At 41.6% G+C, this 19,575-nt stretch overlaps 1 protein-coding gene across 1 annotated transcript in view; it reads right to left on the bottom strand.

Moving 5' to 3' along the window:
• COLEC12 (collectin subfamily member 12) overlaps window positions 1–19,575 on the bottom strand; it is a 110,230-nt gene that overhangs the window by 88,927 nt on the left and 1,728 nt on the right. The window contains exon 2 of the mRNA XM_032223399.1: window positions 2,552–2,602. Within this exon, the coding sequence (XP_032079290.1) occupies window positions 2,552–2,602 (51 nt within the window). The remainder of the gene's footprint in view (window positions 1–2,551; window positions 2,603–19,575) is intronic.

The raw sequence follows: 19,575 nt of genomic DNA, 5'->3' as shown, positions 1-19,575 counted from the left end.
GTTTTCTCATTATGTGCCATTCCCACTGGAAGGAATCACACATAGGGCCTAACTAGTCTTAAAACTCAAATTTAACATTACTGGAGAAAGCATTCATTATATATTCTTGGTTAATAAATCGTGAAAAGATTTACACACATATTAAGAGCTGACAAATTTCAAAATTTATAGGCTCCAAAACATGAGACTCATAACCCAACAAAAACTATAATGTAGTTCTATATATCTATATCTAAGAGCCAGCAATATGATTCACTTCCAAGCATAATTTTATACACACATTGATAGGTTTTCATGGATATAACAATGCTGTCAACTAATAGTTGGCAACATCCAAAATATGTAAAATGGTATTATTTAGCTTTCCTCCTAAAATAATAGAACTAAAAAGTATGGTCTTGTAACACTTTTTTTTATAGAAGCTGCAGAAAATCTTTAAATTGTTCATGTGGAACCAGCAATATAGCAATAGCAATAGTAGTTAGACTTATATACCGCTTCATAGGGCTTTCAGCCCTCTCTAAGTGGTTTACAGAGTCATCATATTGCCCCCAACAACAATCCAGGTCCTCATTTCACCCACCTCGGAAGGATGGAAGGCTGAGTCAACCTTGAGCCGGTGAGATTAGAAACGCTGAACTGCAGATAACAGTCAGCTGAAGTGGCCTGCAGTACTGCACCCTAACCACTGCGCCACCTCGGCACAGAGATATGCAGTATCTCTTTCTCAATCTTTATTAACTGGCGATCTTTGTATTTTGAAAAATCACTGGACACATTTCATAACAGAGCTAGTGATTTTCCAGAAGAATGGGGAATCAATATTTATTAGGAAGTTGCATAATGTTTGAATGATATTTTACAATGAATGGTTTGGGTATTACAGGAGCCAATATGTCCTTGGAAATGAGATATGTTGTTTTCCCTGCAGTCTAAGTCGAAAAGCCCATAAAGAGCCATGATAAGTGACCAGTGGTGAAGGGCTGTGCCCAGAGCAAATTCAACTGGATGAGGTGTCATAGTCTGGCTGGACACCAAACCATATCAGGAAAAAAACAAAAAAAGTTCTTAAAATTGAAAAAGTCAAATGTAACCGTGTTGGTCAGATTTATTCTACAATTATCAACATTTGAGATTTATTTTCCACAGACAGACTGGTAGGTTGAAAACAGCTTTGTAATAATTAGATTTATTTTTTTTATAAACAACCTAATATCCTTTTCAGTTATAATCCAGTAGTGACTCATGGCCAACTAGTATTTTTAAAGGTCATGTTGCATTTTAACTATTACATGTGGAGTCAGCAGATCTAAAATATTGCAAAATATTACTTTTTTATTGCCATGTTCTTAAGTGTAATTTTCATAGTAATTTCATTATAGTTCAGGTACAACAATGTAAAAAGCATAAAATATATAAACCTCAGCTAATGAATATATGGAATATTAATGATTAATAATATCCTTAATAATATCATAACAAACATTATAAACGAACCCTAGAATCTAGCTAGCTTGTAATTTGGACTGCTGACAGAGAAACATAAACATTGAATGATTAGAAAGAGACATACAAATAACATTTATTTCCTATCTCTATAAATATCTCTATACAAATTCAATATAGGAAAAAATGAGGAAGAGCTTCAACATTCAAAATACAAAAGGCAAATGCATTCACTAAAAAGTGTGTCTAATCATCTACCTGATCAGATGTAAGAGCATTAAAACATGAATTTGAAATTCTCTACAATAATTGGGCATGATTAAAGTGGTAGAAAAACATGGTGATTTTCACCTCGGATTCAGTTTCCAGAATTTCAAAATTTGGGTTTGCCACTTCAACATTTTAGCATGTTAATCTACAGAAGTGCTAAAGGAATGCTTCTCAAAAAAATTATGCTTATTAGAAATTCCTTTTTGCCCTATGTAAGTAAAACTCTTCAAGTCAATTTAAATGAACCTATTGAGATTGGGTAATGAATTTATTTGTCATTAGCCAAAGAAAAACCACTTTTATCCAATTGTCGGCAATTTATCTCAGCTTGGGAAACACTGTGCTAAACTTTCACATCCACATATTTACATGAGGAAGATACTCTTAGTAGTTACTTAGTAGTTACTGATTGGTACCCTATTGAACATCAAAAAGGCTATCATGGAAACGCAAATCACTTAATTAGGCACTTTTTAATGATGTGGCAACTCATCCTGCTATTGAGAAAATGATAATGACAAATGTTGAATGGTAATTACTAATTATCATAGTTAGTACCATATTAGTTTTGAATAGCAAAAATAGTAGAAGCTTTTATATAAATAAATACATGCTCAAAAACAAACCCTTCTCAAAAATACATTTTTGTATTTTTGGTACAATACCAGTGAAGTAACCAATGTTCTTTATCAATCACCCCACTACACATTTCTTGCCTCTAATGGCAAGGAATATTTTAATGTTTTAACCATGTTTCAAGTAACATATAGAGAGAATTCATTTGGGTAATTGTTTTGTCTATATTGTGAAATTTTGAAGGTGCTGTCTAACTTACCAAACCGCTTATAACCAAAGGACTGAACCTCTTCCTCTTCGGCAAAGTCGTCTGTTAAAAAAAAAAAAAGTTATGAACATCAATGCTATATAAATATCAATATAAGAGATATTAGGATACATAATTTAGATATTGTTATGTATTATAAATATATATAAAAATACTCCAGAGCTACTAAAAATTTCGCATAGAAACTGCATCAAATGTAACATTTGATACAAAGTAGTATGAAAGATATCAACGTTAATCCCCTCTTAATGCTATTTATTTCCTGGCTGGTTGTTTTAATCGGGAAGCTCTGTTTGCCTGATACACAAATATATCATCTGGTCATACTCAGCAGTCTGTGTATGGAAATTATTGGGTGGTCCAATATGTAGTGTAATAGAACAGTCCAGTTTTTCTTACAAAACAATATTTTAAAAAGAAAACTACATTTGGCTTAAAATATATTGTTGTTGCCAACTACAGTAACACTAACAAAGAAAAATATTTAACCCCATCCTGATTTGGAAGAGGAGAAAAGAAACCCAGATGAACAACAGAGAAGACCTCCTAGTAAGATATTTGGAAGTTTCTCATTCATTCACAGACATTCTTCTATAGATTTTTTTAAAATAGGTGCAAATAAAATTGTGGTCAATAAAATTGCCAAGTTTCCATTTTACCACTTTTGCCATCATTTATTATATCTACATCTGATAGACATTATGCAAGATTCATGACTGTTTGGAGATTTGCATGGGAAATTCGGAGAAAACTTGTAAAATGATCTGAAGAACTGCCTTAAAATACAGAACCAAAAAATGTAAACTAATATAATTACCTTATTTTTGGTGTATAAGACACACTGGAGTATAAAATGCACCAAGATTTTGAAGAGGCATTTAAAAAAAAAAAATTAGGTAGGTAGATAGAGGGAGGGAGGGAGAGTGGGGGGGAAAGAGGGGGGAGAGAGAAATACAGCAGGTAGGTAGGGAGAGAGACAGTAGGTAGGTAGCTAGAGGGGGGAGAGAGAAATACAGTACGGTTCCACCATAAATGTGCGAACGACAAAAGCGCGCCTGACTAAACCGCGGTGACAAAACCGCACCGACAAAACCGCGCCGATGAATGAGCGCTGAAGCGCGCCGACAACAGCGCACTGACAGAAGCGCGCTGTAACCCTAACCCTAAACCAAACCCTAAACCTAACCCTAAACCTAACCCTAAACCTTACCTTAACTTAAATCGCGCTTCTGTCGGCGCGCTTTTGTCGGTGCGCTGTTGTCGGTGTGCTTTTGACATCGCGGTTTTAGCGCCGCGGTTTAGTCGGTGCGCTTTTGACGTTCGCGCATTTGTTGGGTCACGATACAGTACATAGGTTCGGAGAGAGAGAGAGAGTAGGTAGGTAGGTAGGTAGGTAGGTAGGTAGAGGGGGGGATAGAAATAGGTAGGTAGGGAGAGAGAGTAGGTAGGTAGGTAGATGTTTATCCATGTACTGGAGAAAGAAATCGCAGCACCTATGCCTTTGTTTCTGCTGGCAAAACACTTGATCAATATAATTCTCATCAATCACTGTAACTAAAGAGCTTCCCAAAAGGGGGGAAAAGTTTTTGCACTCTGCAAACCTCCCCAAAACAGTCTGTTTTTCACGAAAACGGGCTTGGGTTTTTTTTTATAAAAAGGGCATGAATAGCCTTGCCGGGGGGGGGGGGGCTTGCAGAGTGCAAAAAATGGCCCGTTTTTCACTGAAACGGGCCTGTTTTATGTAAAAAAAAATTACATGCATAGCCTTATGGAGGTTTATAGAATGCTGCTCGGGGCTGGGGGGGGGGCAAAATTTAGCAAAAAATGGCCCGTTTTTTGGTCATTTCTGCCCTCCCCAGCCCACCTTTACCTCTCTGAAAGTCTCCATAAGGCTCTGCACGGCCATTTTGGTGAACGGGGCGGGGCTTTAGGAGGCAAAAAATGCTGTATTCAATGTATAAGATACACCCAGATTTTCAGCCTCTTTTTTGAGGAAAAAAGGTGCGTCTTAGACTCTGAAAAATATGGTACAAAGAAGGAAAGCCCACCTATAGCAAAGCCAGAGTAAAAGAAAAAAAGATTAGAGTCTTTTTCATTTAATGATTTGTTCACACCTGTATGCATGAATACCTATCAATACTGATATCTACTCTTTACTTGAATCACCCCAAGCAGATTGCATTGATTTAACACTCCTTTTGCTAATGTGTTCCCCTCCAGATACATTGGGGCACAATTCCCATAAATGCAGTCACTGGGGCAAGACACAACTGGGAATCTTAAGGGCTACTATCTCAACACAAGTGGACATGTATGAAATGGAGTGGATTGTGTAGATTGGTTTTTGCCTAAAAATTAGATAGGTGGGCTGCCATAAAAGATGAAGAGAAGGGGGTAGGAGGAGGGGAAAGGAAAGGGAAGGGGTTTGCATCAGACAATTTTCTATTCAGAGGCTTTATCAGTTAATTAATGGTTCCAGGATATTTTTCTTTAAACTACAGGTTACTGCACCCCCTCCCATTTGAAAATTTCCGCTTACATTATAAAAATATATCCATAATATGAAAGATATTTTTGTGTAATGGTTAAAGTTACCTGGCTAACTGTAGGACCATCCTAAAGATGGTCTCCTGAACTAGGAGACCTTCAGCTTTAGTCCTGCCTTAGGCATGAAGCCATCTGGATGGTTTTAGGCCAGGAACTAACTATGAGAAGAAGATAATGGCCAACCACTTCTGACAAAGAGTGCTAAAAAAACTATATGAACGTAACAATATTACTAGGATTCAAGAATTGAAAAGTATAAATAAATGAAGGAAAACAATTTTAATTTAAGTTAAATGTGGTGAAAAAAGAATAACTAGGAAAGGAAATGAAGAAAAACCATGACCCAATGGGGAATTTCTTCCAATGGGCTGGCAGCACTATATAAAACAAGACTTCCAACTGTTGGTCCCTGCCATGAGCTCCCCAAAATGTGGAACAATCAGCTGCATTTCCAATCAACTGCATGATCCCAACAAGCAGACACACTTTGGTAGTCAGATGTGATCTTGAGATAGTTTCAGGCCTGCGGGAATATATCTTTAATTATGGCAAACTCTTATAATGATTTTTAATTAAATACGATGCAACATTTCATTGTTATATATGTAAGATAGGAAATTCATGTTCCATTCATGAGTCTCAAGATTTGTTGTCTGGATTCCAAAGAAGTTTTTAAGGATTCTGAGAAATTCAATATTAATGATTTGTGAGCAGAAACGGATATCCAATTAAACAATTAAAGATGAATGCTAAAGCTTTCTTATGCCAGCATAAGCATCACAAAGCCAGACAACTGGAAGCTAAGGTGGATGCCATAACAAACAGATGTGACCCATAATCAGTAACAAAAGGATCAGTTGCTTCCTCGGGCTGTATTGGACAAACACTATGCAAGCTTTCTGGCTGGTTTCAGCCACTCCATCCTCCCGATTTGAATTGGATCTTTGAAATGATATGATCCTCAAGTAGAAATAAAAGTATAAAAGAACAAGGAGTACTGTATTTTTCACAGTATAAGATGCACCGGAGTATAAGAAGCACCAAGGTTTTGAAGAGGCAAATTTAAAAAAAAAACTTTTTGCACTCTGCAAACCTCCCAAAAATGGGCCTGTATTTTTTTAAAAGGGCATGAATAGCCCTTAGGAGACTTGTAGAGTGTTCGGGGGGGGGGCAATTGAGCCTGTTTTTTATTCTTTTCTGCCCTCCCCAGCCTCCAGGAGCTCTCTGAAAGCCTTCTACAGGCTCTGCACGTCCATTTTGATGAAGAGGCGGAGTTTCAGGAGGCAAAAAATGCTGTATGTGATTTATGACTATTTTTCAGTTACAACCTTTGAAGCATCCCCATGATTATATGATAAAAATTGACAAAGACGCTCATCTTGGATCGGGATATGATAAAAATTGGCGAAGACGCTCATCTTGGATCGGGATGCGGTCCTGTAGCTGCCTGAGCCACATGACCATTGTGCGGTTGAAACAGGATGCTGCTGCGGCTGCCTTAATGGCCCAGGCAGAAACGTTGAAGTTCTTACAAAGGATAAGCTCTGCACGCTTATCCTCTGGCTTCAGCTTGTCGGCCACATCACCCGAGACTACAGTGAATGCGTTAGCCAAAAGGGTCACCGGGGTATCTACCGTGGGGAGTTGCAGAGCCTGGGAAAAGGCCTGCTCCATATTGTAATAACACTAATCGTTGCTTCCGAGATTGGGCAAGGAAGGCCTCGGCCACTGATTATGTACCACTTCCAGGAAAAGGGGAGGGGCTGGAACCTCCTCTTTATCTGTATTGGGATTTATAAACATGGCTAAGTTAGGATCCCTGTGCTGGGAGACTGGTGGAGCCCCCGTGCCAATCTGAGTAGACTTTTTGGCCTTGTGTAACATAGGCTTGAAAGCGGAGGGAGGAAAAGGCCCCAAAAATGCTGGGGCATCTGGGGGGGCAGAATCCTCATCTTCTGAAAACCCCAAGTCTGGGTTTGTGACCTCCCCCAAGATGGAATCCTCACTGACCACTGAGGGGGAAGGAGGCCTAGGATTATTGTGTCCTCTAGAGGAAGAGGGGGACCTCTGCCTGGAAACGACGTGTGGTCTAGACACCCCTTGGGAAGAACTGTCGCTCTGGGCTAGGCCTGAGGAAATACCCCTAGATATAGCTGTGGAGATGGGTCTCATGATGCTATCTGGCAACTGGTCTAAATCCTCTAAATCCTCCTCGGAAGGACCTCGTGAAAGAGGCCCTTGGGGGGGTAAGTTAGGCTGCCAGCAGGTAGTCCTGGGATCCCCTTTTTCCTGGATCCTCCACCCTTTTCCTTTAGGCTCTTTTCCTTTAGGCTCTGGGTGAGATGGGGGAGAAGGGGAGGCCACCCCCCCCGTGAGGTCTTGCAGGAGAGATAGAAGGAGAGGAAGGGCTGAAGCCCCTAGGGGGTGAACCACATGTTTGAGAATGGGCCCCAATCGGAGATCTGGCTCTGCTGGAGGAATCAGGCTTAGTTGCCTGCGCCAGTCTTTCTGCTCTAGCCACCTGTTTTTCCAGGGCTTTTTGTCTTCTGGATTCATCCCTAGCAGCAACTCTAGAAGGGCGCTGGTCAGCTGGAGGCCTGGAGGCCGCTGCCCTGGGTCTAAGCCTGCTCTGGCCCTCCTCCGCTAGATCTCCTTGGGCCTGTAGATCTGAAACTGTGGAGGCCATGCCTCACTCACGTGTCTAAGGATGGCTGTGGGTGCCTGCTGGCTTCGATCTCTGGCTTCGCTTCATGAAGCCTGGTGCGCCTCCTCTCCTGCAAGCTTCCAATTAACTTTCGATTTGACCGCTGGTGGAAAATGCAGCAAGAGGCCACTGCCCACCAGGTCGCACCAAAAATGGCCGCCGTGTCTCGTGGTTGAAGAATCAGGCGATCGCAACTTTGAAATGACTGAGGGATTAGCCTCGCGACGAGCCGAGTCTGAGAGACTCCTGCGCCCAGCTTATTTGCAGACCTCCTGTTCTGAGGGCCGACAAATCTGATCGGCGTGCCCTCTGATGACTAAGCGTGACTAACTCAACCTCCATCTGGCATACAAGCGCTTTAAGTTGCAGTCCCTTCAGACCATTCTGGGCTGCAACAGGCAGGACAACCTCGTGATTTCCATTGACCTGAAAGAGGCATACCTGCACATCCCAATCCATCCAGCGCACCACAAGTTCCTGAGGTTCCAGTTTGCCAACCAGCACTTCCAGTACAGGGCCCTTCCCTTCAGCCTCTTGTAAGCCCCGAGAACATTCACCAAACTAGCCGCCATCGCAGCACATCTCCGATCTCTCCCAGTAAGGCTAGAATGCTACCTGGACAACATTCTCATCCACTTGTCGTCCAGGGGGCAAGCCCAGAGGGATCTCGATGTCACCATCTGAGTTCTCCAATGGCACGGGTTCTCAGTCAATGTTGACAAGAGCCACCTGATTCCACCTGCAGAAACCAATATCTCGGCACGGTGATCGACTCCAGTATCTGCAAGGTCTTCCTCACGCGGGAGAGGGTGGACAACATCAGATCCCTCATGAGAACCATCTATGCGGCAAGGTCAGCGTCCATCATCTCCCTCTCCCAGTTGCTGGGGATACTAGTGTCATGCATTTCGGTGGTGCCGTGGGCGCATCTGCATACACGGGAATTCCAGTGGTTCCTCTTGCCGATCCAGAGACGCAAGGCCAGCAACTCCAGCAGAGTTGTGCGTCTTCCTCCAAGGGTGGTGTGCTCTCTCAGATGGTGGCAGTTGGAGGCCCTATAATGGGGCTGCTCCTTCAAGGAACCAGACCGCCTGGTCATAACAACAGACACCAGCCTATACAGTTGGGGCGCTCATCTCCAGATGCTCGTTGTCCAGGGCAGGTGGTCTCAGGCGGAGCTCACCCACAACATAAATTGGCTCGCGCTCCGGACTGCCAGTCTTGCCCTGTGTCAATTTCACCATCACATCAAAGGCCATGATGTTCTAATTCTGACCAAAAACATTGCCACAAAGGCATACATAAACACCAGGGTGGCACCTGACCTCTGGCCCTGATGGCAGAAGCAAAGGCACTGGGCCGCTGGGTGGAGCATCACCTGGCATCGCTGTGGGCAGACCACATATCGGGGGAGGACAACGTGGCTGCAGACTGGTTGAGTAGAACTGTCTTCCAGAACTTGGAGTGGTGCCTTCATCCATCGCTGTTCCGTCAACTGTTGCAGAGGTTCAGGCTCCCAAAGGTCGTCCTCTTCACCACTCCAGCCAACACGCACCTCCCCTGGTTCTTCACCAGGTTCCATTGCCCCACAGCGGAAGGGATGGATGCCCTTCGGTGTTGGACTATTGTACGCCTTTCCACCTCTTCCATTGATTCCACTGGTGATCAGGAAAATTCTGATAGAGGGAGCGGAAGTGTTACTCATGGCTCTACACTGGCCAAGAAGGTCCTGATTCGCCGACCTTGTCAGTGACTCAGCACTGGCGCATACCTCAGGAGCAGATCTCCCTCAGCCAAGGGGCCATTCAGCATCCGGAGCCCCAGTGGCTGCAACAAGCCATTTGACACTTGAGGGGGAGCTCCTGAGAGTCAGCAGATTCTCTGATAAGGTCATCTGCACCATTCATGCGCCCCTCCACTGTCAGCATCTACGAGGAGACTTGGTCGGCCTTCTCAACCAGTCTCATCACGTCATCACCACTTCTGCAATCATTCCACAAATCCTGGACTTCCTGCAGGAAGGTTTGGACAAAGGCCTCTCTCCTAACACGCTCCTTGGCCTTGGCCACCATCCTGTCCACAGACTCACAGCTGTCTCTTAGTAGGCATCCGCAGGTTCATAGCTTCCTCAAGGGGACTGCCAACCTCAGCCCACCTACAATTCAGATATCCAACTTGGGACTTGCTTGTTGTCTTACAGTCTCTGACCGCAGCCCCATTCGAACCATTTTGATGCGTCGGGTTGCGCCACTTGTAACTCAAGACGGCCTTTCTTATAGCTATCACCTCGGCCTGCAGGATTTCGAGCTGGCTGCCCTTTCGGTCAGGGGCGACGTTTGCATTGTGCATTCAGGCATGGTCATCCTCAGACTGGACCCAGCCTTTGTGCCAAAAGTCAACAGTGTCTTCCACAGAACACAGGAGGTGATCCTTCCCGACTTCTGTCCACATCCCAAGCATCCAAGGGAGCATGTGTGGCATAAACCTGATGTTCGCCATGCTGTACGCATCTACAAGAAACGAACTGCTTCCTTTCGCAGGTCAGAAGCATTCTTCGTGTCCTTTCAACCCGTCTCCATGGGCAGAAAGGTCACGTCTTCCACCATAGAGCGCTGGACAAGGGCATGTATTAAGCTGGCCTACGAGCAACAAGCCAGACCGGTCCCTCCTCACATTACAGCTCACTGTAATGCAAGGAGTGCTGCAACCTTGGCTTCATGGGCTACGCAAGCGCCCATCGAGCAGATATGCAGGGCCACTACATGGTCGTCTCCATCTCCTTTCATGACAAACTACAGACTGGATGTCTTTGCGGGCCTGGACAATTCTTCCCACCCTGGGACTACATACCTTGGGTATGTCCTTTGCTTGGACACTCCAAGCAGCGCCTAGGAGAATGACCTGAATGGTCTTACCTGAATGGTCGTTCTCTAGGCACTGTGGGTGTGTCCAACCCCACCCAGGGGCTGCCCGTGGGGACATGTGTACCAACTTTGTAGGCATAGAACATTGCCATATGCATCTTCCTTTTGGGACTTATTCTTCATTTTTTAAAATTGAGCCTCTGAGGGGAGAAGAGGTGTGGCTACATGAACTTTGAACTCAGTCCTTGGGCAGCAAGCTGAAGTTAACCCATGCTTGGAAATCCCACAGGGCCTAGAGAATGACCATTCAGGTAAGCCAACGGTCATTTACAGTTCTGAGAAGGTTGTAAATGCAAAGGTTGGTCATAAACTTACTTTATCACTGCTGTAACTGAAAGGCCATGGAATGATCCAGCTGTGATTAATTTTAAGAAGGACTTGCTGGTGAGTCAGTAAAACAAGACACCCAGAGAGGTTTGAAGAGCTGTTCTAACATTGTATGTCAATCAATGCATTTGGAAAAGTTGAGACATGGAGGAAATAGTAAAAAAAGGAAGTGCTACAGACTCTCTTCATTCTTGCCTCATGTCTATGGCTCGTTGGACACCACAGCTGGAAAACTCATGCAAACAAGATCAGTAAAAAGATATCTGTTAAACTTACTGAAATTTATTGACAATATAGCTTAAATAAATAACTGATAATGTTACTAATGTATACAATGTGTAGTGTTATGATGAGTATAATTGGATATGAATATTTGGTACCGATGTAAGGAAGATTAGAAACCCTTTTGGATTATGCATAAAGGTTAATAATAATAATAAAAAAAGAACTAAGTTAGATACAATTAAAGTTTTGATTATTAGGGGGAAAATGTTATGATATAGGATATAGTCAAATAAAAGAGGGATAAAAACAACAACATGTATATAGATATGGGTATAACTTAAGGAAACTGGATGTAAACTTTAAATAGTGATTTGGAAAGGAGGATTAGAAAACTTTGTTATTAAATATCATGGATGTTTAGCTAGAATAGGACATAAGGATTTAGTGTTAGTGGAGGATTTTAGAAATAGTAATTGAAAGGCCAGTATGTAGTTATGTATTAAATTTTGGTATATTTTATGATGAAGGATGCTTAAACAATTGCAGTCAAATGAAAATGGAGATATGATGATGGTGACATATGAGTATTTGAGTTAAAATACTTAAGTTAATATGAATTATGTTTGTTGACTGTGGAAGAGATGCACGAAAGTCTTTTTGTAACCAACTGATACACTTTCTATAGCATGTAAAGAAAGATGTTGTATTTGTTTTAAATTAAAAATAAAAAAATATTATAAAAATATATATCTGTTCACAGAAGATAAATAGAACAGGAAAGAGTTTAAGTTTCTACTCTGGGGCCTTCAGACATCTGGCCAAGATTTGCATGGCTACAATACAGGTGTCTGAGTCAGCTGCAAAGCTGACTTTACACACCAGTGGAACCACACAGCAAGTGCCCAACTCATTCCTAAGACTTGTTTTCAGGAAATCTAGCAGGCTTCCCTCTCAACAGAATGGCCAGGGTTGCCTCAGACAATCAACAAGAGACCAGGCAACTGACAACAGAAAAGTATATTTTATTCTCTTTGTCACACTTCATTCAGACTCAGGTTTGGAAATGCAATATTTGCTTATTATAGGCTTGGGAGCCACAGCCAATTTCACAGATGAGACCACAGGGCAAGTTTAACATTTCCCATGAAGTTTAGAGAAATTTATGTTATGGAAATGATTGACAGGAAAGCATTTTGAACTAGACCTATTTTGCAATATGATACACCTTTACAGCTGACAACAAATTATCATCCAGAATGGTGCTTTGCTACTATATGTCTGAGATTACTTATGTGCACCCATTGTGCTGGGTATTGATTGGCTGCAAACTCACATTACAGATGTTTATTGAAGCGATGAACAATTTCTTTTCCAATGGAAGAGAATGTATGCAGTGCATTGGTGCTCTCTAAGCTGGTTTGTTTGCTTGGAGATATTTCATTACCAGACAAGGTAGCACATTACTTGAACGTCAAGTAATGAAAATGTAAGCAAACAAACAATTAAGCTCAGAAGGCACCAAGAGACTCCACAATTTCTTTCCATCCTTATGATGTCAACAGCACTGTTTGCAATTTCCCATGCTTATTCCCACTCTCCAGATATCAAACCCTTTCTTTCTTGTAAAAATACAAAACTTTCTATGGTTTGGAGGAGGAGGAGGAAGGTTATAGGTTAGGTTTAGGTTTATTTCATTTATATGCCGCCCTATTCCTGGAGAGACTCAGGGCGGCTAACAAACCCAAGGGAGGGGGATAATACAGACAAGGCAAACACAACAAGCAGGATACAGAGAAAATTTAAAAACAATCAACAGTCACACAATTCGAGCGGGGAAGGGAACTCGTCAACCCCAGGCCTACCGGAACAGCCAGGTTTTAACGGCTTTACGGAAAGCCTGAAGGGAGATGAGGGTCCGGATCTCTGCGGGGAGTTCGTTCCAAAGGGCTGGAGCAGCCACAGAGAAGGCCCTCCTCTGGGTGGTCGCCAATCGACATTGGCCGGTAGATGGAATCCGGAGGAGGCCTAATCTGTGGGATCTAATGGGTCTTTGGGAGGTAATTGGCAGCAGGCGGTCTCTCAAGTACCCAGGTCCAATACCATGAAGGGCTTTATAAGTGATGACTAGCACCTTGAAGCGTATCCGGACACCAATAGGCAGCCAGTGCAGCTCGCGGATGATAGGTGTAACGTGGGTGTACCAAGGTGCACCCACAATCGCTCGCGTGGCTGCATTCTGGACAAGCTGAAGTCTCCGAATGCTCTTCAAGGGCTGCCCCATGTAGAGCGCATTGCAGTAGTCCAGTGTTGAGGTCACAAGGTCGTGAGTGACTGTTGCGAGAGCCTCCCAGTTCAGGTAGGGACGCAATTGGTGCACCAGGCGAACCTGGGCAAATGCCCCCCTGGTCACAGCCAACAGATGATGTTCTAAAGTCAGCTGTGGATCCAGGAGGACTCCCAAATTGCGAACCCTGTCTGAGGGGCGTAGAATTTCACCCCCCAGCCTGAGAGATGGAATACCTAGCCAATTATTGGGAGGGAAACACATAAGCCACTCGGTCTTGTCAGGATTGAGTGCAAGCTTGTTTACCCCCATCCAGACCCTAACAGCCTCTAGGCACTGACACATCACGTCAACCGCTTCACTGAGTTGGCACGGGGCGGACAGATACAACTGTGTATTGTCCGCATACTGGTGATATTTTATCCCGGGCCGCCGAATGATCTCACCCAACGGCTTCATGTAGATGTTAAACAGGAGGGGGGATAGGACCGAACCCTGCGGCACCCCGTATTTCAGGGTCCTAGGGGTCGACCTCTGCCCTCCAACCAACACCGACTGCGACCTGTCCGAGAGGTAGGAGGAGAACCACCGAAGAATGCTGCCTCCCACCCCCACCTCTCGTAACCGCCGCAGAAGGATACCATGGTCGATGGTATTGAAGGCCACTGAGAGGTCAAGAAGCACTAGGACAGAGGCATGACCCCCATCCCTGGCTCTCCAGAGATCATCGGTCAGTGCGACCAAAGCAGTTTCCGTCCTGTAGCCAGGCCTGAATCCAGACTGAAAGGGATCTAGGTAATCGGTTTCATCCAAGGACCGCCGGAGCTGAGAGGCCACCACTTTCTCAACAACCTTCCCAACAAAGGGGAGGTTGGAGACTGGACGATAGCTATTTAAAATGGTTGGAGCTAGAGATGGCTTCTTCAGGAGGGGTCTCACCACCACCGTCTTTAATAGAGGGGGAAAGAAGCCCTCCCAAAGGGAGGCATTAACTATCACCTGGATCCAGCCCCGTGTCACCTCCCTGCTGTTCGCGACCAGCCAGGAGGGGCACGGGTCCAGTGCACACGTGGAGGCACTCACCGCTCCTATGGCCTTGTCCACTTCCTCAGGAGCAAGTATTCTGCCTCCTCGTTGAGGTTGTAATATTGATTTGAATCCAGGAGTACAAATCCTAGTTAAGCACTCATATCCTGTGTCAGATGACAACCTGAGGAAAGGTTTTATTCATCCTTCAAAATCTGTAATATTTATATGGATATTTTATATACCCAACTGTTGATTCTTGCAAAATTTGCTTACATAATATATTCTTCTGTAGGTACATCTCCCTTTCAGGCAAATTATGGTCACTACCCACCACATCTTGCCCTCCAGAACTCCTAAATCTGCTATTTTTTGTGCCTTGGAGTTTCTGCAGGAAAAGCAGGCTGATTAGCTCATCTTAAAGAAGCAGCTTGATTTGGCAAAGTTTGCATATAGAAGCATGCTGCAGGCACACACAGGAAAAAAAGGTGCTTGGGTTGCAGCAGGAGATTTAATGTAGCTCTCCAATAAGTGTTTACTTTTTTCCTACCCCAAAATTTGGACTTCAAGTTCATTGATCCCTTCCCAGCTACAATTACTTGCTTCTATGAAGGTTCATTTGGTCTTCCATTGGTCACTGCTTGTGCCCGAGGCTCCCTGCTCTCTGAATTCTAAATCTGTTCTTCTCCATTTCTGGAGGATAGGGAAAGTGACCAAGAAGCAGAATGCATTATAGATTTTAAGTGCAGGAGGAAATACTTAGAATATCTGATTCACTGGGAGAGGGTTACTCTGAATGTGCAAAGTCATCGGAAAGCACAACGGATACCCATAACTTAATACACAAGTTTCATCTGAAATTCCCTCAAAGTCCCAATACCATGATCTGCCGCCATTGTGAATCTCCATATAAAGACTTGTCATGACAGAGGTCTTAGTTCAAGTTACAATGCAATAGTCAGGAACAGGGATTGGACTGTGGTAGCAAGACTCATCTAGTGACCTTTGGAGGCTAGCAAACAAGGTGTGTGTGTGTGTGTGTGTGTGTGTGTGTGTGTGTGTGTGTGTGTGTTTTGGGGATGAGTCTGTAGTTGGTCTTCATAACACCATGCCAGCATTTTTTTTGCAAGATAGAGCAGAGATTGAAGGTATTGGGGAAAGAAATGTAGAGGGGTAGTCAGCTCTAAAAAAGGTCTCCACAACTGTTAAGAAAACATCAATTTAGCCTAGTAAGAAGCAAGAGGTGAGAGAGAAACTCAAAATTACCCTGCTTTGATTCTCTTTGATATAAGAGAAAAGGAGACATAAATTCTGTCAGGCTTTCAATATATTCCTATAAGAATAGAATTTTAGTAGCTCTTATGGTGTTCTGTTTTCTTACCTGGTCTATTTCAAAGGGCTGTCAGGTTTAGTATTGAAGATTCAGATGACAGTATTTGTTCAAGGCTATAATAATTCCAATGATGTAAACATAATCCCAATGATTTCTGTGCAACTAGCTTCAAATGGCAAAATAAATAAAATTCTGGTTTTCACTGTTGGCAACATGCTACTGGAACATCTGAAAATGGTAATTCCATCTCTGGCATTAGGATGAACTTAGCTTTTGAAACCAGATCAGATATTTCTTCCTGAACTGCATGGAAGAACCCCAGCCTCAAATTTGTGTAGAAGATAGCATAACACATTCACTTGTTTCTCAAATTTTTCTGAACCAGTCTTGCATTCAACATTAAACCTATTACCATTCACAAGTAAATATCATTCTTATAACAGCTGTAACTATATTATGGGTCTTTGTCTTTTGCACTATGTAGGTGATTGTTTAGGATGTTTCTAGAAAACGTAAACTAAAAATTATTTTAACATTGTGAATATATCAGAATGATCTGGTGCTGGCAGAGTGGGTACGTTAATTTATTATGTTACAAACGGCATACATTTGTAACAAAATGTGCATATTTTTATGATTACATTGTTGGTCAGGAAATGAAATCATGAATTCAGCAAACGAAAAGTGCACATTATAGTTTCTAATTATTTTTAAAAAATAACAGAAAGAAAAGACACAGTCATATAATCCAACTATAGCTTACTTTAAAAAGACACATATTAAGTTTAATATATGGAACCCATTAAGTTAAAAGCCATCTAAGTCAAAGGCAAGTTAATCATCTTTTGGTTTGTCATGATGTGTGAACTTAACCAATATGTCATCATGGTCTCTGAAAACATGACAAGACATAACTTAAGAGCTGCGGTGGCACAGTGGTTAGAATGCAGTACTGCAGGCTACTTCTGCGGACTGCTGGCTGCCTGCAATTTAGCAGTTTGAATTTCACCAGGCTCAAGGTTGACTTATCCTTCCATTGTTTCGAGGTGGATAAAATGAGGACCTAGATTGTTGGGGGCAATATGCTGACTCTGTAAACCGCTTAGAGAGGGCTTTTACAGCACTGTGAAGCGGTATATAAGTCTAAGTGCTATTGCTATTGACAACTTACAAGGGCTTTTTTTCAAGTTCTACACAAGCCTCACCTGAAACTTTTTAAAGAACTTGCACATCATCCTAACCATTTTTGAATGAACAAGCCCTCTCAAATGGAAGCCAATATGCCCACAAAATCCCATATGTCCACACACACCCCTTGGAGCCCTTAAATTTAATAATGGGAAAGTCAACATAAGATGGGTAGAGGAAAAAATCTTAGAGGAGTTAATAAGAATAAGATTCCCAAGGCTCTTTAGTAATCCAACTGGGGGTCTCCAGGTTTTATTGTTTTCAGTTTAATCTCTCTGATCCACCTATCCATGTATGCTCTAGTAAGTGTACACACATAGTCTGCATCATAAGCTTCAGGGATGTGAAAGGGATGTGAAAATGCTGAATTCAAATATATTGACTCTAATTTGAAAGTCTATGTATTAGTCAGAGACAGGTTGCATCGTCTGACTCCTAAAAATAACATTAAGGCAAGGGGAACATCAGTGCCTCTGTTCATATCACTAAAGGAACAACACAGAGAACTTTCTTTGATAGATACTCAGCTCCTTTTGGGCCTGGAAAGCTAAAAGAAAGCATACTTTAACCTCATCTTTTGGCCATGAAACCAAGAGCCCCCAACAAGAGAAATTCAATCTGGCTTCAAAACCATATCATGCTAGTTGATAACTCACTGTTTCATTATTGCTTTTTAAAGCTATCTTTTCTTTGCAAATCTTTGGTTTTTTAGTTACTAAAACTCAGGGCCAAACTAGTTTATTTTTAAAGTTTGAGTCACTATAATTATCTAAATGCTGTGATAAAATTGCAGCCAATAACATTAAATAAATTTTTGTATGTCCATTTAATCACAACTATATTCTTGCTTTCATTTAGTAAACATGAAACAGCTGTACTTTTGCCATATGTTTACATTCCTAAGAATTTATACTGCATTACATAGTAGTTTTATAGACTCTGCTATGTTTCATTAATAAATAAATATGTGATAATATAACAAACTTAGATTTCAGATTCTTTTGCACTATAATCATTTGGCTACAGTTGGCAACCATTTGTAAAATCATCCTGTTGTATGATTTTTTTCCCACCTAAATGATACAAAACGTTTATCTCGGACCATGGCCTAACAGTGGTGAGACTTCTGAGTAGGAGAACGAAAGTCATGTTTTTCACTCATAAGAATTTTCTCATTGTTTCCCCTTTTTTCCTTTTATTGGTCAGCCATTTATGAAATAGCTGAGCAAAAAGTTGAAATTTGGGAAATAAATTGAATTTTTCAAGAATGAAATCTTTCAGTATGAAATATCATGGCAGAAGGAAAAGAGTATTCTTCATCAGTGCAATTTTGCCCAATTTTGGAGGATATAAATGCAATGAAAAACTTACGAATAGATTTATCTTATCACAGTTTATCTTTATTGTGATTCCATGTAGTTGAGCACTAGGCATTCACTAGGTTATTTTGTCACATAATATTAACATACAAATAATGAAAAATATAATATCCTTTTTATATATATTTACCAATGTCATTATTTTGATAGTTTATAGTTCTCCATAAAAAGGGATGCCTGAATAGAGACAAATATATAATACATCTAAGGTTAAATTGTTATGTTAAATTGAAAAGTTCAAAGAACAAAGAGAGGCCACCAGGAGAGATAACAAAATTAGCTAAATTAGGATGCAATATTATGAAAAATTATATTCATTTTGGCACTTCAGATAATTTTTATAATATTTGATTAACTTGTTCTTTTGAAATATTCACTGAAGGATGTTTTCATAAAGTTCTAATTTTAAAATTGCATTAATATTATTCTGGGTATCTGGGAAAAACATTCCAAAATTATTGGAAGTGTTTGCAACAAGACATTAATTGTGAGTCCTGAAAGAAATGGGGAACACTACTGTAGTTAGCAAAAATCTCAAATTCTAAAAATAAAATTAGCAATAGAACTTAGGCTTATATACCACTCCACAATACTTTATAGCAGTTGCTGAGCAGTTTACAATGTCAGCATATTGCCCCTAACAATCTGGGTCAGATTGTCAGATTTTACTGAGCTCAGAAGGATGGAAGGCTGAGACAACCTTGAGCAGGTTAGGATTGAACTCCTGGCAGGGGGTAGAGTTAGCCTGCAATACTGCATAAAATTTGATCAATTTATTCAGATACATTAAAAAATGTACGTGATTAAATTGCTCAGGAGTGAAAGATCTTACCAATGCTATCTTACTCACACCTACATAGAACTGAATTGAAATTTACTAAGTGAGGTGCCTCACTTAGCCTGCATAAACCTAGGTTAGAATTAACCCAGCAATTATTTAAGGCAGAAAGCATCACTTTCCTTTAACAACTGATCTGTCTGCAAGTGGTATCTCATTTCACTTTACCATGTATGCAAGCTACATAAACACTGAGCATTGTTTTTATCATGCAAAGATCCACTATGAGCTACATTATAT

Source organism: Thamnophis elegans, chromosome 8, assembly GCF_009769535.1.
Source record: "Thamnophis elegans isolate rThaEle1 chromosome 8, rThaEle1.pri, whole genome shotgun sequence".
NCBI classification, from domain to species: Eukaryota; Metazoa; Chordata; class Lepidosauria; order Squamata; family Colubridae; genus Thamnophis; species Thamnophis elegans.
The sequence above is the reverse complement of the archived record's forward strand: the minus strand, read 5'-3'. Positions and strand labels throughout refer to the sequence as shown.